Raw genomic sequence first — 22,118 nt, forward strand, 5'->3', positions numbered from 1 at the left:
TGTGTGTGTGTGTGTGTGTGTGTGTGTGTGAATTGCCTGTAACTTGCGTTTTTAATAAGAACACTTGGTCATTTAAAAAAAAAGAAAGTAATTTTTAATTCTGAATGTATCACTGCATCTGCGACAAGTAGCGGGTGATATTGTGTATGTCAAGAATTCTCCTTTGTTGACTAGAGCGACTTAGATTTGGGATTATTACTCTACACACACACACACACACACACACACACACACACACACACACACACACACACACACACACACACACACTTGCGATTTAATTGTAACAGAAGATCGAACATTGCATGTCTTGTATCTGTAAAAATAATGTATATTGCCATAGAGGAACTACTTAAGAATATAAACATACAGTATATCCAATCTTCCTTCATGTATCGAGCTTTGGCTTCTGAATCCATCCATCCATCCATCCACCCATCCATCCAACCATCCATCCATCCATCCATCCATCCATTCATCCAACCATCCATCCATCCATCCATCCATCATCCAACCATCCATCCATCCATCATCCAACCATCCATCCATCCATCATCCAACCATCCATCCATCCATCCATCCATCCATCATCCAACCATCCATCCATCCATCCATCCATCCATCCATCCATCATCCAACCATCCATCCATCCATCATCCATCCATCCATCCATCCATCCATCCATCCATCCATCATCCAACCATCCATCCACCCATCTTTCATTCCTTCCTTCCTTCCATCCTTCCATCATCCAACCATCCATCCATCCATCATCCAACCATCCATCCATCCATCCATCCATCATCCAACCATCCATCCACCCATCTTTCATTCCTTCCTTCCTTCCATCCTTCCATCCATCCATCCATCCATCCATCCATCCACCATTTAATCATGTAAATGCCGATCGCTAACACAGAGAAACACTCGCAGTTTTTAATTTATTTTTATCAATAAATTTAAATCAGAACTGAAGATTATTTACACATCTAAGCCTACAAAACAAATTCAGCCAAATCCCCAAGAAATCCCTCTACATTTCCCCTAATCTACCTCTGTCTTGGCAAGCTTTCTATCTATCTTGCTAAGCTTTCTATCTCTCTATCATGGTAAGCTTTCTCCCTCTCTGTCTTTACACTTTCCCTAATCTACCTCTTGTAATCTGGTATATGGATTTTTTTTTTTTCGTAATTTGCTTTTCCTGCCTCTGTTTCATCTTCTGTAGAAAAATGTATTCTGAAGAAGGATTATAAAATTAGTGTGCGCCAAACTTCAAGTGATTTATTTTTTTCAGAGTTAATACCTTGAGCCCACAGCATCACCTGGTCCAATAATTACACCTGAGGCAGCGGCCGTCGATACACCTGTCCTAATGCTTTATAAAGGTGTATTGAGTTAATATTACCATTTACCTTATTGTCAGTACTGTATTGTTCCTACGGTGTATCCAACAGCTGTGCCCCCTACACCTGCTCCCGTCACACCTGCCCCTACCACAGCTGCTCCCGCCACACCTGCTCCTACCACAGCTGCTCCCGTCACACCTGCTCCCGTCACACCTGCCCCTACCACAGCTGCTCCCGTCACACCTGCCCCTACCACAGCTGCTCCTACCACAGCTGCTCCTACCACACCTGCTCCTACCACAGCTGTCCCTACCACAGCTGTCCCTACCACAGCTGCCCCTACCACAGCTGCTCCTACCACACCTGCTCCTACCACAGCTGTCCCTACCACAGCTGCCCCTACCACAGCTGCCCCTACCACAGCTGCCCCTACCACAGCTGCCCCTACCACAGCTGCACCTGTCTCTACTCAAAGCACATGCACCATTACAAGACCGTATTGTGGTAATGTATATTTGTTTAATTTGTGTATATAAAAGTGTGTATGATTTTGTGTATAAATATTTGTGTATTATTGTGTGAGTATAATAATGAGTTGGGGGAGGGCAGTCAAATGGTGGGTGACAGAGCGACTTGGAGGTGTTTTATCTGCGGCCACCCTTTGCGGGATTAGGGCGTCGGGCTATAGATAGATAGATAGAAAGATAGATAGAGTATAATAGCTATAATCTGTCCACATTAACTTTGTCTAAAAGATATATACCATGTACTTCCCACCACTGCTAGGCTTAAATCTGCCATCTGTGAGTCTTGAACGCTTAGATATAAAAAGAAATTAACAAACATGATGCTAGTCACGAAGAAGTGTGTCGTGGCAATAGAAAACTACCTAATATTGATCGTTTGTTAATTACTACGCTACCCAGTACACTTACACCTGATTCAGCTTATATTAATTGTGATGCTCTCTCTATGTATCTATTGCCAGACGCCTTAATCCCGTAAGGGGTGGCCACTAACAAATCGCCTCCATGTCGCCCTATCCCCTGCCATTTCGCTGACCTCCCCCCAACTTACACCCCCCTCTTTCATATACCTCTCCACTCCATCTCTCCATCTCATATTCTCGGTCTTCCCCTGCCTTTCCCCCACTCCGCCTCACTCACATACACTCCCAGTTAGTCTTCCATATACCTCTCTTGCATTCCTCCATCTCATCCTCTGTCTCCCCCCTCCCTCTCCCCTCCACCTCACTCACATACTCTCCTAGTAGGTCTCTCTCCATCCTGCACAAGAAATTAAGCCCAAGGATGACTATAGGTTAAAGATTTGAGGAGGTGAAGTTCTGTGCAATCCACGATCTATCTGTGCTGTTGCAAATCCACCTTACAGTATTACCCATTTGAAATATCTCACTGTCCATCTCTGCCTGACATCCTTTCCACCATCACACAAGGCATCCTACAGACATCAGTGTTGCTCTTTAGACAGGTAATAAGAATCAATATAAGCTTTCTAATTACATTGATCTTTAAGACATGTGTTCATCTTGAGACAGGAGACAAGAATCAATGCAAGCTTTCTGTCTATCTTGTTATGCTTTCTGTCTCTCTATCTTGTTATGCTTTCTATCTATATTGGTAAGCTTTCTGTCTCTCTATCTTGGTAAGCTTTCTGTCTCTCTATCTTGGTAAGCTTTCTATTTCTCTGTCTTGGTAAGCTTTCTCTCTATCTGGGTAAGCTTTCTATTTCTCTATCTTGCTAAGCTTTCTATTCCTCTATCTTGCTAAGCTTTCTATGTATCTTAGTAAGCTTTCTGGCTCTATCATGCTAAGCTTTCTATCTCTCTATCTTGTTAAGCTTTCTATCTCTCTATCTTGTTAAGCTTTCTATCTCTCTATCTTGTTAAGCTTTCTATCCCTCTATCCTGGTAAGCTTTCTATCTCTCTGTCTTGCTAAGCTTTCTATCTTGGTAAGCTTTTTCTCTCTCTCTCTCTCTTGGTAAGCTTTCTCTCTCTCTCTCTTGGTAAGCTTTCTATCTATCTATCTTGTTAATCTTTCTGTCCCTCTATCTTGCTAAGCTTTCTATTCCTCTATCTTGCTAAGCTTTCTATCCCTCTATCTGGGTAAGCTTTTCTATCTATCTTGTAAGCTTTCTATCTCTCTATCTTGGTAAGCTTTCTATCTATCTTGCTAAGCTTTCTACTCCTCTATCCTGGTAAGCTTTCTATCTCTCTTGGTAAGCTTTCTGTCTCTTTCTCTTGGTAAGCTTTCTATCTCTCTACCTTCTCACACCAGGTAGCAGAGTTTGAGAGTGACTGGAAATGAGACAGGTGACAAGAATCAATGCAAGCTTTTATCCCTCTGTCTTGCTAAGCTTTCTATTTATCTTGGTAAGCTTTCTATCCCTCTGTCTTGCTAAGCTTTGTATCTCCTCACACCAGATAAATGTGGCACAGCTCCCATCAACGTAGCAGATTTCAAGATAGTGAATGGCTCTGACGCATCACCTGGAGAGTACCCTTACCAGGTGTGGGTGAGACCTGCAATCGATGGCAAGGTGTTTTCATGTGGGGGATCCATTATCAAGAAGAGGTGGATTCTGACAGCTGCCCATTGCTTCTTTGATCGATCTGGGTGAGTGAAATTAACCCTGTCATACCCTCGTCTCATCTCATCAGCCGTTTGAGTACCCACTGCAGGACCGGCCTATCCCAACCGAAGCGGGGACGGTACAGCCAATGTATCTCTACCAAGTGGCTTAGGCTGTCTGGTAGAGATTGTATGTAGGGTGAGAAGTGCTTGTAAGTGTAATTGTAGTGTTGGAGTGGCTTTGGATGTGTGTGTAGTCTGTGAACCAAGTGGCTTAGGCTGTCTGGTAGAGCTTGTATGTAGAGTGAGAAGTGCTTGTAAGTGTAGTTGTAGTGTTGGAGTGGCTTTGGATGTGTGTGTAGTCTGTGAACCAAGTGTAATCGGCCCGCGCAAGCCGACTGGGTGCAAGTTTACTTTAGTATGTGACACTGGTTCAACCACAGCACCCCTTATGTCCGCCAAAGCAGTAGGAGGCCGGAAGAACGCTCCCAAAGTTTATTATCCTGGCGGGGCACGAATCCTCGTTTTCCCATGTACGAAAAAGCACACTGTATCACTGTACCACAGAGGCTCTACCATACTCATAAATACCATACACAACCTAACCATACCCTACCATACCTAACCCTTCCTAACATAACCATGTCACACACAGTCCTACCATACATAACCCTACCATACCCTGCCATACACAACCCTACCATACCCTTCCATACACAGCCCTACCATACACAGCCCTACCATACACAACCCTACCATACACAATGCTACCATACACAACCCTACCATACCGTACCATAACCCTACCATACACAACCATACACTACCATACCCTACCATACACATCCCTACTATACCCTACTATACTCTGCCCTACCATCCTAAAGAAAGAAACAAAGGATGTTCTTGATGTTGACTGATTTTTTATTTAGTCTAGCAATATGTGTTTCCCTTTGAAGTGTCAGAGAGAGAGAGAGAGAGTATGGAGTGTGCGTGTGTGTGTGCTGATGATGATTTGCATTGAAGCTGTGTGTGTGTGTGTGTGTGTGTGTGTGTGTGTGTGTGTTGATTCGTGTTAAGCTGTTTGTGTGTGTATGTGTGTGTGTGTGTGTGTGTATGTGTGTGTGTATGTGTGTGTATGTGTATGTGTGTGTGTATGTGTGTGTATGTGTATGTGTGTGTGTGTGTGTGTGTACCTGCAAAAATGGTAACTATAAGCTAATCTGGGAGGGGAGGAGAATGTATGAATGAATTTGCTTATGTAGGCTTTCACAGACTCACCTAACGAACGTAACGAATATGCACAGAAATACAAAAATAATACAGCTAATACAGTAAATACAAAAAATACAGTTAATACAGTAAATATAGAATACAAATAATACAGGTAATACAAGATACAGTGAATTTATTTTTGCAGAAATCGAGCAACAAAAGTGTTCGTGCAATATGGCTCTATCAAGCGTGGGGAGACGACGCTGACTGAAGGAAGTCGTTTCATAGTTCATGAAAATTATAGCTCGACTGATCAGGTAAGATGTGGCTGGGTTAGAATGGCTTAGAAATAGACTAGTAATATTGTACATGCCTCTCTCTCTCTCTCTCTCTCTCTCTCTCACACACACACACACACACACACACACACACACACACACACACACACACACACACACACACACACACACACACACACACACACACACACACACACACACACACACACACACACACACACACACACACACACACACACACACACACACACACACACACACACACACACACACACACACACACACACACACACACACACACACACACACACACACACACACACACACACACACACACACACACACACACACACACACACACACACACACACACACACACACACACACACACACACACACACACACACACACACACACACACACACACACACACACACACACACACACACACACACACACACACACACACACACACACACACACACACACACACACACACACACACACACACACACACACACACACACACACACACACACACACACACACACACACACACACACACACACACACACACACACACACACACACACACACACACACACACACACACACACACACACACACACACACACACACACACACACACACACACACACACACACACACACACACACACACACACACACACACACACACACACACACACACACACACACACACACACACACACACACACACACACACACACACACACACACACACACACACACACACACACACACACACACACACACACACACACACACACACACACACACACACACACACACACACACACACACACACACACACACACACACACACACACACACACACACACACACACACACACACACACACACACACACACACACACACACACACACACACACACACACACACACACACACACACACACACACACACACACACACACACACACACACACACACACACACACACACACACACACACACACACACACACACACACACACACACACACACACACACACACACACACACACACACACACACACACACACACACACACACACACACACACACACACACACACACACACACACACACACACACACACACACACACACACACACACACACACACACACACACACACACACACACAGTTTCCCAAATAGGGCGATTGATCAGTGGAATGCGTTACAGAATGAAAGAGTGTGCGCCAAAACAATTCATAAATTTAAGGATATGTACGATAAAAGTGATTTGATACACGGGACAGTACGAGCTTGACTCATTCCTGTAAAGATACAATTAGGTAACACACACACACACACACACCCACCCACACACACACACACAATGCATTACAATATAAACACACTAGAAGGGGTACCCGGCACTGTGTGGGTTAAACTATGATCGTGCATTGCCTGGGACCCTCGATGGCCATTCCTTGTGGGAGAAGACCCTTGGGTTCCCATTCTATCCCTGGGCTCATTTCCCCAGGGTTATATTCCCCATGGACCTATTCCCACCATGGACCTATTTTCCCATCACCCACCCACCCTGCCCACCCAATCCATCAATCCGTCTACCCATCAGACCCATTGTAGCTGATAGTACGACTATAGAAGTAAAAAATTCAACGATGCTTGGATACCTTCTCTCCATCATGTTGACTTGAGTATTTCTGATTAACTATAGTGTTGGCCATCAGAGGAGCCACTGTAGCTTATGTAATGTACACGTTTTAATGTTGAAATTCGTTATCGTAAGTTACACCTGTCAGAGCTGTTAAAAGAGTTCTATATGCATCCCGCTTGATTTCCATAGAGGACAGACAGACAGGCAGACAAACTCCTCTCTCTCTCTCTCTCTCTCCCTCTCTCCCTCTTTATACAGAGGTATGAAACTCCACGTAAATGCCCCTCTGCATTTACTGTGTAATATAACATAGACGTGTGTTAATCAAGAACATTTTTGGTAAGCGGAGGCCGATTGCACCTTTAAAAAAAATTTATTCTTTAAGTTAGCATATATTGGGTACATTGATTAAAAAATTGTTGCGCTGTAATGCACTGTTTTGGCTAATTTGAGGGTACAGACAAACAGATAAACAGAATGGGAATATTAGTAGTATATCGTCAGCCTCATAAAGACTACTGCCTAAGTCATTTTTTTCTACTTTTTTGGAAATCGAGAAAAACCTGTCTCATTTTCTTAACTTTTAAATGACTTAGGCAGAAGCTTGAGGCGCATTTTAGACCACACACCCTAGACCTGGCAAAGGCAGCTATACCAATCGGTGCACCACGTGGCGAAGAACTGATTTAGGCAAACATCTAGAAATCGCTGAAAAATAACTTAGGCAATTTCTTTATGAGGGTGACGATGTAGATGTCACTAAATGTAACAGGGTTGAGGAGAAAGGAAGGTAAATCAAAACAGCACTTACTGAACTACATTTTTATCTTCTTTTATTTTCCTACTTCCAAGGGGGATGACATTGCCCTGATTGAATTGGCCAGTGACCTGACCTTCAATTCGGACGTGCAACCCATCTGTCTGGCGCAGGAATCGGACATCCCTTTTGGCGGCAAAGCAGTGGCCAGTGGATGGGGGGAACTGGAGTATGACAGTAAGGGAGCATGTCCTAGCCTTGTATTATATCTGCTAATTATGACAGTATGAAAACAGCCCACAGTAATCTTCTGTTTTATCTCATATCTGTTGCCCTATCCCTCAATCTTAACTAAGTATGATAGTATGACAGTCAGGGATCATTTGTTAGCCTTGTCTTATCACTTATCTGTAAAGGATGATAGTGTGACAGTATGAGAACACAGCCTATTCTTCTGTTTTAACTCATATTTATTGCCCTATCCCTCCATCTTATTTAAGTATGATAGTATGACGGTAAGGAAATAAACCCTATCCCTCCGTTGTATCTCATATCAGCTAAATAGTATGACAGTATGACAGGAAGGGAACATGGCCTATCCTTGTCTTATATCTAGTATGATAGTATGAGTCACAAAACACAGCCAGTCACGAAAAGCCTTGTTGTTGTTGTTGTTGGATATTTGCCCACCTGTTGTGGGACGCGGGCAAACTAAGAGCCCGTCAGTGATAAGCAGAGAATAAACAAGAGCAAAAAAAAAAAAAAAAAGGGTGAGTTGGACCTAGAATAATGACGGGGGGTGGAAGTAGCAGTCAACGAGGAGGAGGATAATCCCGTACAGTTTGGAGGAGCCTTTGAAAGGTTGCATTGCCAATGGCCCTAGCAGCATCATACACATCTTTGCCGGAGCAACCAAAGCCCTCTCCAGGGGGCTCTCGAACAAAAGCGGTTGTAGGGTAGTCGAGAATGTAATGGCAGAGGGGCTCAGCAGATCGCTCGTAGCAGTTGGGGCACGGTACAGGGTCCAAGCTGGCAATCTGAGAGAAGCATAGGAATCCCATGCGTAAACGCCGGAGCCTGACTAAGAGATAATTGGGTAGGCCTGGAGGGATCGAGATGGGGGAATATGATGTGGCCACAGCATACCAAGTGGCCGAGCGTGAGCCGTCAGTAACACATAGGCGATGGTCGTCCCTTGTAAGTTCTGTAATAATGCCAGCCATGGCAGAGAGAACTCTGGAAGCACTGGGGCGAAGCGGAAACGTAACATCAGGGAGTGATGTAGCTGCACGTGCAGCAGCATCGGCTAGTTCATTGTACCCAGTGAAAAATCACAGAGCCACCCCGCTGCTGGATGAGGGAGGACACTGTAAATATGGCAGTAAGAACCGGTGGGCAACTAGAGAGAGAGATGCCAGGCATTGAAGGGAGGATAGGGAGTCAGTATGGAGAATGACAAGTCTATGTCGATGGCTATAGGCATGGAACAGGGCACTGAGAAGAGCCACTAGCTCCGCCTGAAAGGCGGAGACACCCGTGGTGATGCGCCAGGATTCAGTATGGTCCCCATAAGCAAAAGCAGCTCCCACTGAACCACTGGACGAAACAGAGCCATCTGTATAATAGACTGCTGCTTCAGAGGAGGTAAGCGCAGCGAGTCTACTGAGACTCTCCTGCCGAAGGATGGCCGGGATCGAGTGGCAAGGCTTCATGTCAGTGGGACTGATAATGGTGAAAGTGGGAGGCGCCCCGGGTGCAGGAGGTTTGTAGCCTGGACATACCAGCTCTGGATTTTGGTACACCTCTGTTGCCACACCTAACTTGTGAAAGAGAGCCCCCATGGTTAGAGCCCAATCTCGAGGGGGGGACGGGTCTGGGGGCCTGCTAGCCAGGTGTTTGAGCAGAATGGAGACATGTAGCGTCAGGTGAAGATTCACTAAATGAAGTGTTTCTGCCAGCGCACACAGTGCGATCCGGTGGGCAAGTGATGGAAACCCACTCTCCATCCATAAATTGACCAGTCGGATCCAGTGTGGAGTGCCCAGCATAACCCGAAGGGCGTCATTTTGGAGTACTTCCAAGGACTGGGAGATGGGGGAGGCCAGCCCTGGGAGGCAGATTGCACTGGAATCGACTAGGGAGGGGACTGCGTGGACATAGAAAGTATACAGAACTGCGTATGATGCCCCTAAGCTGCGATGAGAGAGGTAGCGGAGAGCAGAAATGCGGGAGGCAGCCCGCCCTCGTAAGTATCTCACGTGTCGGGCGAAAGTTAGCCCCGAGTCAAAGTAGACCCCCAGATAGCGGTGCAGCGTGACAGGTTCAATGCAGTGGCCACCCAATCAGAGGGGATGTTCGGGAGGGCGGAGACCGAAAGGTAGGCACTTGGTCTTCTCGAGGTTGACTTTCAGCCCGAGTTCATTACACTTGTTGTGCAATCTAGAAAGAGAGGTGGGTGCCTGGGTGAAGCAGTCCTTCCTCGAGAAGACCAGTGCCAGGTCGTCTGTGTAAACGAGCAGGGTCACACCGGGTCCATAATCAACAGTTAGAAGTCTCTCAACCAACACGTTGAATAACAGGAAGCAAACGCTCCCCTGGGGAGTGCCATTGGGATGATGATAAAAGGGAGAGAGTTGCCCCTGGAATCTAACCCCTGCTCTCTGGTGAAGAAATAAGTCCCCCACCCACGACAAGAATCTACCTCCAACTAACCCTGTCGGCAAGGGCTGCCTGGATGACAAGAGGGCTCGCCAGCTCGAAGGCCTTTTTGAGATCAAGGAAGACAGCCATCCCCCATCCACCTCGAAGCTCTCCGAGGAAGGAAACGAGGCAGTGAGACGCACTCCTGCCAGGATGGTAAGCAAAACTCCTCAGGTGCAATGATCCCAGACGCCAGGCAAGGCGAGCACGCACAACCCTCTCCGCTGTCTTAGCCACACAGCTAAGCAGCGAGATAGGGCACATGGCGCCGGGATCGCGAGGTTTGAGAATCAGGTGGATGACAGTTGTCTTCCATGACCTCGGCAAATGGCCCTCAGTCCACGGGTGATTGAGCAGATCAAGGAGATGGGTCCTCCCACAATCTCCGGCATGGGACAGCATGGAATAGGTGAGCCCATCAAGCCCTGGTGCAGTGTCTCCTCTGCGTTGCATGCTTTGAGCAGTTCCCCGCTGGTGATAGGTCCATCAGCGGGGTCAGGCCTTTCGCAGGCAGCTTGAATAGCTGGAAGATGAGAGGTAGACAGCTGTACCTGTTTGTCTCGAACGGACTGCGGGAGGTTGTGGGATTCTGAACGATCCGCGAAGTGCTGTGCAAGGCAGCTGGCTTCAGCAGCTGGATCAGGGTGAGAAGGCGGTAGGGGAGGGCGTGGATCAGAGACGGATCGGATTCTCCTCCACATCTCACGGAGAGTGGTGTGAGAATTCAAGGACCTGCACCATCTGATCCATGCCTCCTCTTTGAGGCAGCTTTTCTCTGAGACAATGTGTTGCGTAACAGCAGCAAGGTACCAGCAGTGCGGGGATGTACAGTGCCGCCGGTACTGCTTTCGCGCCATGTTGAGCCGATGATTTAGTTCCCTGACCCTGTTGCAGTAAATCCAGCCATCTCAATAGCGCTTCGAGGATCGGTGCTGTAGCGGAATAATAAGGGAAGCAGCCTGTGCAAAAGCACTGGCGACTTGATCTGCTCTATCCTCGAGGTCCGGGGCGGGAGGAGAGGCCTGAAAAATGTCTGTTAAAGCCCTGGCAAAGGCGGCCCAGTCGGCCTTGTCGAGGTCCCACCTAGGTGGTGGAGGCAGGGGGGGCGAGAGGGGCACGAACGGCAGCCTAATGTCAATGGCATAGTGGTCGCTGGTTAGGCATGGGTGGAGAGACCATCGTGCCAGGCCGACAATGGGGGAAGACGTAAAAGATAGATCCAGGCGTCCTCCCTGAACATGAGTGGGTTCCTTGATGTCATTTAAGAGAGAGACACCACTCATCTCCTCCAGAACGAATGAGAGGTGCCGTCCAGCCTCATTAGGTGGAAGGGGCGAAGGAGAAAGGCATGATGGGCGTTAAAAATGCCCCCGATAAAGGCAGGACTGGAGACAGCATGCGAGAACAACTCCCCCATATCGAGAGTGCCCTCCTGGCCTTTACAGATGTTGTACTCAGTTAAGTGAGGAGGCTGCCAGGTGAAACACAACATCCTGCACCTCCACACCCAGACCACAGAAGGGCAGAGGGTCACAGTTGGTGCAGGGGATATGCTCTCGCACGAGTATGGCACATCCTTGTGTGGCGCTGCATTCACGAGGGAGGAGATGGGAGGTGTATCCCACGAGTCGAAAAGAGGAATTGCTAGGGAGCAAAGTCTCCTGCAGGAGGAACACGTCAGGCTGGTCCTTGGCTGCTGCCTCCTGCAGGAGGGGGAGCTTATGCCTGATCCCCACACAATTCCACTGTATTAAGTGGAGGTCTGTGGAACCCTCTTGTTGATCTGGGGAGGCAAGGGGCTGTCGCCCGGCAGGGAGGGCGGGACCTCGACCACCATGTCAGCTGCCACTGGTGCCGGCTCTTGCTCTGGTGGAGGAGGAGGGAGGCGAGTTTCCTGAACCCCCTGGAGAGGGGAAACGGTGGATTGAGCCCACGCCCTCCACGTTGGCCGAGCTGACCTGCATGAGAGAGGTCTGGCAGTATCTGATCCGGGTCTTGTCATGTGGGCTGGCAGAGGGGCATTGCTCTTTTTCTTGCGACCACCTGATCTATGATCTCGTTGATTGCGGCAGAGACTGGGGTTGAGGAGCAGCTTATCCCCAGGCATTGGGTGAGGCCCTCGATGATGGCCTGCACTATTTCTTTCCCCAGCATGTGGAGCTCCTCCATGGTAAACACTGGTTCTTGCTGAGCTGGGGCCTGAGGGGGGCTGAGAGTGCTGCAGGCTGGAGGAGTCGGTGGCTGCGAGCTTGGGCAGTGGACCTCAACAGAGGTGGTGCCCTTGACAAAAGCAGTTGGTGGAGGGGCTGCTTTCTCGCCACGTGGTGGTGAAAGCGGCGTGGTTGGCAGAGGCGGGAAGTCTGCCTCATCCAATGCGGGTGGGTGTGGCTCGTTGGGGCGGCGCTGCTGCCCCCATATAAATGTGCCTGGAGGGGCTTGAGTCAGGCTGACCTCCTGCTGCTCCCGCACCCATGCAACCTGCTGCTCGCACCGTCACATAACTTGCTGCAGTCTGGCAGGGCAGCCGGGGTGCCAGGCGTGGTACGAGCCTGAGCAGTTGGGGCATCAGGAGATCACCGGCTCCTTCGCCTTGAGCTTGGCCAGACACCGCTCCATGTCGTGGCTGCGCTGCAGATGCCGCACACTTTAGAGACGATGACAGTTGGCCCTGTGGTGGCCGTATCGCTGGCAACGATAACATCGGAGCGATTCTGGGGTGTAAGGACGAAGGTGGAACGTTCCTCAATTGCCCAGGTCCAGGCATGGCACCAGGGGTCCCCTCAGGGTCACGATGACCTGCACTGTCTCCTCCCACATGCGCTGGTTCTGGCAGCACTTGGCTTCCTCTACCAGGCTGTGTTGCAGGAGGATCTCGACAGGCATGTGCCGAGGGTATCCCATGACGGTGGCTTTGGTGAGCCGCTCTCCCCACTGCAGCTCTACAATTCTCACGAGTGGGGCCTCTTCCTCCGCGAGCGCCTTCAGCTTCAGATAGGCAGCCTCTTCATGCAGGATTAGCACACAGCTTTCGTCGTGGCCAGGGACATTTGAGATGGCAAGCCCAGGCAACTGGCGCTCTAAGGCTTGGACTGCTTGATAGCTGTGGGCGAATCCCGGTTGGGATGAGATGCGGAAGGCTGGGAAGTTGGAGCTGGGTGGTTTGGGAGCCCGGACTTAAACCGAAGGGCGTGTTGCAGAGGAAGGCCTTCGTGGTGCCAGTCCTGGATGCAGGTGGAGGGGCGTTTCCCTGCGGCACTCGCCATTGTTTGCGTGCCACAGGGATAAAACCATCTGTATCAAGAGAGGCAGCACAAGTGGCAGCTCCAGCAGGAGAATGAGCAGCCGAGGACTCGGTGGGAGTGCAGGCACCATCGCACGCACCCAAAGCAGCAGTCAAGGACAGTGTGGTGGTAGATGCATGGCAGCATGGGTGCTCAGAGGACAGGGCAGAACAGCGGGCAGCACCTGAGGTCTTAGAGGTGTGATGAGGAGGAGGAGCCGAAACGCCGTCCTCCATTGCCTCATGGACACGTGCAACCTTGGCTGCACGTGCCGAAGTGGAGGGGGGGGCTGATGCAACAGCCCTTGCATGGGGAACAGTCCCCATAGGCTCAGAAGAGGGAGGAAAGGCAGAGGCGTCGCCAGACGTCGATGAGTGGGAGCTGGCGTCTGAAAGACACAGCTCCTGCTTCGCCCCTGGCATGGCAGTAGGGCGAGACGTCCTCTGCACAGAAGGGGATTGACGGACTTGCCCTGTGGGCCCAGGGGATCTGAGTCCTCCTCATGTCCCTGACAGACAGACAGACAGACAAACACACACAGATGTCACTCACACAGACACCCAAACAAATATACCAACACTCACTCTCAACACAAAAAAAAAAAAAAAAAAAAAAAAGGCAGGTCCCTACAGTGACGGGCTACCTATGCTCCCCGCCCTCTAAAGGGCGACGTAGGAGGCCCCGCCACTGCCCCTTTCGGGTCTTCCCTAATCTAACAAAGCCGCTTTCTGCGCTTCCTATAACGAGGCCCTAATGGCCCCCCCTCATGGAAATGCCCTAACGGCACCCCTTCAGGGTTCGGCTTCGTACCACGCAGAGAGACACTAACGGCAGCCGTGAAAAAAAAACACACACACACAAACACACACACACAAACACACACAAAACACCCTCCCACCCACCCACCCACCCACACACAAGTAATCAGGGTCTATCTGTCAGACACAGAGTTCACCCAAAAAACAAGAAAAATGAAGAAAAATCGCCGTCAGTAAATCAGGCTAAGTCCCGCAATGCAAAAAGCAGGAAAAACTCCCAAAAATCGTCCTCAGTAAATGAGGCAGAGTCCACAGCTCGAGAGAGACTGGCCGGAGGTCTGCTCACCATGAGAGCTAGGCATGGAGTGACGAAATGCCAGGGTCCTGTTTAGTAACATATAATGATTCGAAGCACATGAACCCGAATCTTGGTCGAATCAAAATCAGTTCACCATCACGAAACAGTAAGATTATTTTTTTTATATATATCGTTACCTCCGCAGTCTCTCTTAATATTTTTGAATCTGGTGACATCTTCCTTGTGAGAGAGAGTATAAGGAGTTGATTTGTCTCCTGTGCTACTTAAACTCTCTCTCTCTCCCTCTCTCTCCAACTTAAACTCCTTCACTCTCTCTATCTGGTGTGCATTTGACTGAGATAATATTGTTTTTGGCCAATAATTAATCATAAGCTTTTCTTATTTTTACTCTTTGTGGGTCTGTCTTGTTCTTATTCATTTTTCTTCTTCGTCTTCTTCCTCTCCTCCTCCTCCTCCTCCTCCTCCTCCCTCTTCTTTGGTATTATTCTATATTGCCTGTGTTCTTCTTCATGTTCTTCTTGTTCTCGGCCAGGTGGTGCAGACCTGCCTGAGACACTGCAAGAGGTGGCACTGGATGTGATCACCATTGCAACTTGCTCTCCGTTGGTGGGATTGCCAGCAGACACCAACAAAGTGATCTGCGCCTTGACAAACTACAAAGATACCTGCCAGGTGTGTGTGTGTGTGTGTGTGTGTGTGTGTGTGTGTGTAAGTCACCGTAAAAGTAATCGATAAAACAGATGTAATAATGTGTAATTCACCGGGTCGGTCAGGATCACTTGATGGTCGTGATCGTCAGCTTTTACCCTCCTGGAAGGGAGCTGAGAGCTCATATAGTCCGATCTAAGGGCAAGGCTGTGACCTTCACACACGCACACACCCGTCCCCTTGCTCAAGGGGGACAGTAACCACTCACTTCGTCAGCGAAACTTTTCGCAACCTGAGCGAGGCGCGAACTCTCGTCCACCAGTTGGCAAGCGGGAACGTTACCACTGCACCAGCGAGCGGTGTGTGTGTGTGTGTGTGTGTGTGTGTGTGTGTGTGTGTGTGTGTGTGTTTATCTAGTTACAGTATACAGGCTTTGAGCTTAGTTTGTGTTGTCCTGTCTCCATATGTGTGTGTGTGTGTGTGTGTGTGTGTGTGTGTGTGTGTGTGTGTCCATCCCTACATAACACCATACACACAGAATCACACTCTTTCTCCTTCAGGGGGACAGTGGGGGTCCGTTGGTGTGTGTGTGTGTGTGTGTGTGTGTGTGTGTGTGTGTGTGTGTGTGTGTCCATCTTTACATAACACCATACACACAGAATCACACTCTTTCTCCTTCAGGATGACAGTGGGGGTCCGTTGGTGTGTGTGTGTGTGTGTGTGTGTGTGTGTGTGTGTGTGTGTCCATCCCTACATAACACCATACACACAGAATCACACTCTTTCTCCTTCAGGGTGACAGTGGGGGTCCCTTGGTGTGTGTGTGTGTGTGTGTGTGTGTGTGTCCATCCCTACATAACACCATACACACAGAATCCCACTCTTTCTCCTTCAGGGTGACAGTGGGGGTCCCTTGGTGTGTGTGTGTGTGTGTGTGTGTGTGTGTGTCCATCCCTACATAACACCATACACACAGAATCACACTCTTTCTCCTTCAGGGTGACAGTGGGGGTCCCTTGGTGTGTGTGTGTGTGTGTGTGTGTGTGTGTGTGTGTGTGTGTGTGTGTGTGTGTGTGTGTGTCCATCCCTACATAACACCATACACACAGAATCACACTCTTTCTCCTTCAGGGTGACAGTGGGGGTCCGTTGGTGTGTGTGTGTGTGTGTGTGTGTGTGTGTGTGTGTGTCCATCCCTACATAACACCATACACACAGAATCACACTCTTTCTCCTTCAGGGTGACAGTGGGGGTCCGTTGGTGGCAAGGATGTGTGATGGACGGTGGGTGCAGGTGGGCATCGTCAGCTACGGCTTTCAGTGTGCCAGACCCAACAATCCCGGAGTTTACGCCAGGGTATCCAACTACATCGACTGGATCAACACCAACACGGGATCCACCACCTGTTAACCAGTATTTCCCACCTGTTAACCAGTATTTCCCACCTGTTGAGCAGTATTTCCCACCTGTTGAGCAGTATTTCCCACCTGTTGAGCAGTATTTCCCACCTGTTGAGCAGTATTTCCCACCTGTTGAGCAGTATTACCCACGTGTTAAGCGATATTTACCAGTTGATATGCTGTATTTCTCTGTATTACACTTAACCTAACCTAACCTAGCCTAACCTTCCCTACCCTACCCTACCCTACCCTTGCCTACACTACCCTACCCTACCTTACCCTGCCTTACCCTACCTTACCCTGCCCTGCCCTACCCTACCCTACCCTACCCAACTCTACCCTACCCTACCCTACCCTACCCTACCTTACCCTACCCTAACCAAACCTACCCTGCCCTACCTTACCCTACCCTACAATACCTTACTCTACACTACCCTACCCTACCCTAACCCAGTCAATTATCTCTGTGTTTTACCTTGTATCCAATTATATCAAAGGCATCACCACTAATATTGGATTTATTTCTTAACCAGTTTTTCATCTTCATTCTTTTCACCTCACTGACATCTTAATTCAGTGTTCTTGCTCTCCTTAGACGCCTTCCTTAGCATATTCAAGATGACATATACTTAGCTATCTATTTATTGCCAGACACCTTAATCCCGTAAGGGGTGGCCACAAACAAATCACCTCCATGTCGCCCTGTCCCCCGCCATTTCGCTGCCCTCCCCCCCCCAGCTCACACACCCCTCTTTCTTGTACTTACCTACCTATCTATCAATCTATTGCCAGACGCCTTAATCCCTTAATGGGTGGCCATAAAGAAATCGCCTTCATGTCGCCCTGTCCCCTGCCATTTCGCTACCCTCCCCCCAGCTCACACACCCCTCTTTCTTGTACTTACCTACCTATCTATCTATCTATTGCCAGACACCTTAATCCCGTAAGGAGTGGCCACAAACAATTCGCCTCCATGTCACCCTGTCCCCCGCCGTTTCACTGCCCTCCCCCCAGCTCACACACCCCACTCTCATATACCTCTCCACGCCATCCCTCCCTCTCCCCCCCTCCACCTCACTCACATACACACTCCTCGTCAGTCTCTCATATACCTCTCCACGCCATCCCTCCATCTCATCCTCGGCCTCCCCCTCCCTCTTCCCCCCTCCACCTCACTCACATACACTCTCTTCGTCAGTCTTTCACCCTCCATCCCCTCCACATGGCCAAACCACCTCAGTGTATTCCTCCTAACGCTTCCTATCACATCCACATCCACACCACAACGCTCCTTTATATCCTCATTCGTCAGCCTGTCTCTCCATGTGACTCCACAGGCTCCTCTTAAATAACTCATTTCATAGTAAGGTCATTACTAAGGTCATTATTATTAATTCCTCTACCTATATTAATTCCTATAGCCTATTAATTCCTATACCCTATTAATTCCTATACCTTATTCTCAGCAGTAAAGGAAGCATAACAAATAAAGCATAGACTGGTGAGCGTGTCTTTGCATTGCCCTACTAAGCTTTGTAAACCAGAGTGAGATTATACTTAGCATATGTACAGCTGCGATCATAAATACTCGTCCATCTCCTCTCTGTCCACTCAGGTCCATAGCCAGTATCAGTGGGTGGTTGGCAGGGTGTACTGGCTGTGTGGAAGGCTGGGTGGGTATACTGGGTGTGGGGAAGGCTGGGTGGGTATGTGGAAGGCTGGGTGGGTATGTGGAAGGCTGGGTGGGTATACTGGGTGTGTGGAAGGCTGGGTGGGTGTAGTGGGTGTGTGAAAGGCTGGGTGTGTGGAAGGCTGGGTGGGTGTAGTGGGTGTGTGAAAGGCTGGGTGTGTGGAAGGCTGGGTGTGTGGAAGGCTGGCTGGGTGTGTGGAAGGCTGGGTGTGTGGAAGGGTGTGTGGAAGGCTGGGTGTGTGGAAGGCTGGGTGGGTGTAGTGGGTGTGGGGAAGGTTGGCTGGGTGTAATGGGTGTGTGTAAGGCTGGCTGGGTGTAGTGTGTGTGTGTGTAAGGCTGAGTGGGTGTAGTGGGTGTGTGGAAGGCTGGGTGGGTGTAGTGGGTGTGTGGAAGGCTGGGTGGGTGTAGTGGGTGTGTGGAAGGCTGGGTGGGTGTACTGGGTGTGTGGAAGGCTGGGTGGGTGTACTGGGTGTGTGGAAGGCTGGGTGGGTGTAGTGGGTGCGGTGAAGGCTGGGTGGGTGTACTGGGTGTGTGGAAGGCTGGGTGGGTGTACTGGGTGTGTGGAAGGCTGGGTGGGTGTACTGGGTGTGTGGAAGGCTGGGTGGGTGTACTGGGTGTGTGGAAGGCTGGGTGGGTGTACCGGGTGGGTGGAAGGCTGGGTGGGTGTAGTGGGTGCGGTGAAGGCTGGGTGGGTGTACTGGGTGTGTGGAAGGCTGAGTGGGTGTACTGGGTGTGTGGAAGGCTGGGTGGGTGTACTGGGTGGAAGGCTGGGTGGGTGTACTGGGTGTGTGGAAGGCTGGGTGGGTGTAGTGGGTGTGTGGAAGGCTGGGTGGGTGTACTGGGTGTATGGAAGGGTGGGTGGGTGTACTGGGTGCGGTGAAGGCTGGGTGGGTGTACTGGGTGTGTGGAAGGCTGGGTGGGTGTACTGGGTGTGTGGAAGGCTGGGTGGGTGTACTGGGTGTGTGGAAGGCTGGGTGGGTGTACTGGGTGTGTGGAAGGCTGGGTGGGTGTACTGGGTGTGGGGAAGGCTGGGTGGGTGTAGTGGGTGTGTGGAAGGCTGGGTGTGTGGAAGGCTGGGTGTGTAGAAGGCTGGGTGGTGTACTGGGTGTGTGGAAGGCTGGGTGTGTGGAAGGCTGGGTGTGTGGAAGGCTGGGTGTGTGGAAGGCTGGGTGTGTGGAAGGCTGGCTGGGTGTACTGGGTATGGGGAAGGCTGGGTGGTGTACTGGGTGTGTGGAAGGCTGGGTGGTGTACTGGGTGTGTGGAAGGCTGGGTGGTGTACTGGGTGTGTGGAAGGCTGGGTGTGTGGAAGGCTGGGTGTGTGGAAGGCTGGGCGTGTGGAAGGCTGGCTGGGTGTACTGGGTATGGGGAAGGCTGGGAGCAGGAGGGAGGCCAGGGGTAGAGTGGGAGAGGAAGGTTGGGTTAGGGAAGGATACCCAGAGTAAAATGAAGACTATAATAATAATAATAATAATATTACATCCATCCATCCATCATCCAATTCTACATTGCCCCATGAGGAGCGTAGGAGGCCGGGACTAGGCAGTTGGTCCTGACATTTAAGATGAGAGTGACCAGCCTCACTTATCCCTGAGTGGCATTACGTGAGCAATAAATCCCATCCATCCCTTGGATATAAACCTTCACCGGCTCAATCCGATTGGAGCACAATAATTACCCACTAAACCACCAGGCGCCAAAATTTGGTTATATGGTTACCACCTAGCGTAGTAAATAGTTTCCTGGTGTACAGGAAGCCATTTGACTTGTCACTCAGTGTAGAGTCACCCACAGGCAGAAGGAAGAGGAAAGAATGAAGGAAAGAAAGACAGAAGAGAGAGTGTAAAGTCACCCACAGGCAGAAGGAAGAGGAAAGAATGAAGGAAAGAAAGACAGAAGAGGGAGTGTAAAGTCACCCACAGGCAGAAGGAAGAGGAAAGAATGAAGGAAGGAAAGACAGAAGAGGGAGTGTAAAGTCACCCACAGGCAGAAGGAAGAGGAAAGAATGAAGGAAAGAAAGACAGAAGAGGGAGTGTAAAGTCACCCACAGGCAGAAGGAAGAGGAAAGAATGAAGGAAAGAAAGACAGAAGAGGGAGTGTAAAGTGACCCACAGGCAGAAGGAAGAGGAAAGAATGAAGGAAAGAAAGACAGAAGAGGGAGTGTAGAGTCACCCACAGGCAGAAGGAAGAGGAAAGAATGAAGGAAAGAAAGACAGAAGAGGGAGTGTAAAGTGACCCACAGACAGAAGGAAGAGGAAAGAATGAAGGAAAGAAAGACAGAAGAGGGAGTGTAAAGTGACCCACAGGCAGAAGGAAGAGGAAAGAATGAAGGAAAGAAAGATAGAAGAAGATGGAAGGAAAGAACTACAATAATAATAATAATAATAATAATAATAAGCCAAGGAAAAGAATACACGTTTGAATGTAACAGGTGTTGTCACTTCTATTGCATGAGTGTTGTGGGTTGTCTGAATTGTGTGTGTGTGTGTGTGTGTGTGTGTGTGTGTGTGTGTGTGTGTTTCTTTAAGTAGCAGCTGATAAAATAAATCGGTTCAGTATATAAACGACCTGACAGACAGACGATCAGATGTCAGTAGTGTTTGGCTCAGTGAAGAGGGGTGAATATAAAGGGTGAATATAAAGGGTGAATATACAGGGTGAATATACAGATGGAAGGGTGCAAGGAATAAATGTGTTGGGAGAGTTGAATGATTCTTTGATCACGGAGGAGGAAGTGGAGAAGGCAGCAAAGGAGATGAAAACAGGGAAAGCTGCAGGTATGGATGGGTGTGCTGTGGAATGCCTGAAGGGTGGTGGAGTGACTATTGTTGACTGGTTAGTAAGATTGTTGAATGTGTGCTTTGAGAAAGGTATGGTGCCAATTGACTGGGCAAGTGCTTGTGTGGTCCCGTTGTATAAAGGCAAGGGTGATAAGTATGAATGTACTAGCTTTAGGGGTATAAGTCTGTTGAGTTTATGGCAGAGTGTTAATTATGAGAGTTAGAAAGGGTACAGAGGGAGTGATTGGTGCAGAGCAGTGTGGCTTTAGGAGAGGGAGGGGATGCGTGGATCAGGTGTTTGCTGTGAGACAAGAGTGTGAAAAGTATTTAGCGAAAGACAAGGATGTGTTTTGGGCATTCATGGATTTAGAGAAAGCGTATAACAGAATTGGTAGGGAGGCTTTGTGGACTGTTTTAAGATTGTATGGACTTGATGGTAGGTTATTAAAAGGGGTGAAAAGTTTTTATGTAAATAGTAGAGCGTGCGTAAGAGTGGGAAATGCTGTGAGTGACTGGTTTCCTGTGAGAGTGGGGCTGCGACAGGGATGTGTGATGTCGCCTTGGTTGTTTAATATTTACATGGATGGTGTTGTAAGGGAGGTGAATGCAAGAGTTTTAGGTGGAGGTCCGAGTCTGGTGAATGTTGATGGTGGAGAGTGGTAT

The 22,118-nt window shown here is 49.1% G+C and overlaps 1 protein-coding gene across 1 annotated transcript; it reads left to right on the forward strand.

Annotated features, from left to right (window-relative positions):
- Positions 1–14,993: 14,993 nt before the first annotated feature.
- LOC145395646 (serine protease 30-like) lies at positions 14,994–16,998 on the forward strand. Its single transcript, XM_080269215.1, has 3 exons — positions 14,994–15,084; positions 15,472–15,611; positions 16,828–16,998. The coding sequence occupies exons 1-3, from the start codon at positions 14,994–14,996 to the stop codon at positions 16,996–16,998; spliced, it is 402 nt and encodes a 133-aa protein (XP_080125341.1).
- Positions 16,999–22,118: the final 5,120 nt, after the last annotated feature.

Source organism: Coenobita brevimanus, chromosome 32 (assembly GCF_032717465.1).
Source record: "Coenobita brevimanus isolate Jiangsu-jjx chromosome 32, ASM3271746v2, whole genome shotgun sequence".
Lineage (NCBI taxonomy): Eukaryota > Metazoa > Arthropoda > Malacostraca > Decapoda > Coenobitidae > Coenobita > Coenobita brevimanus.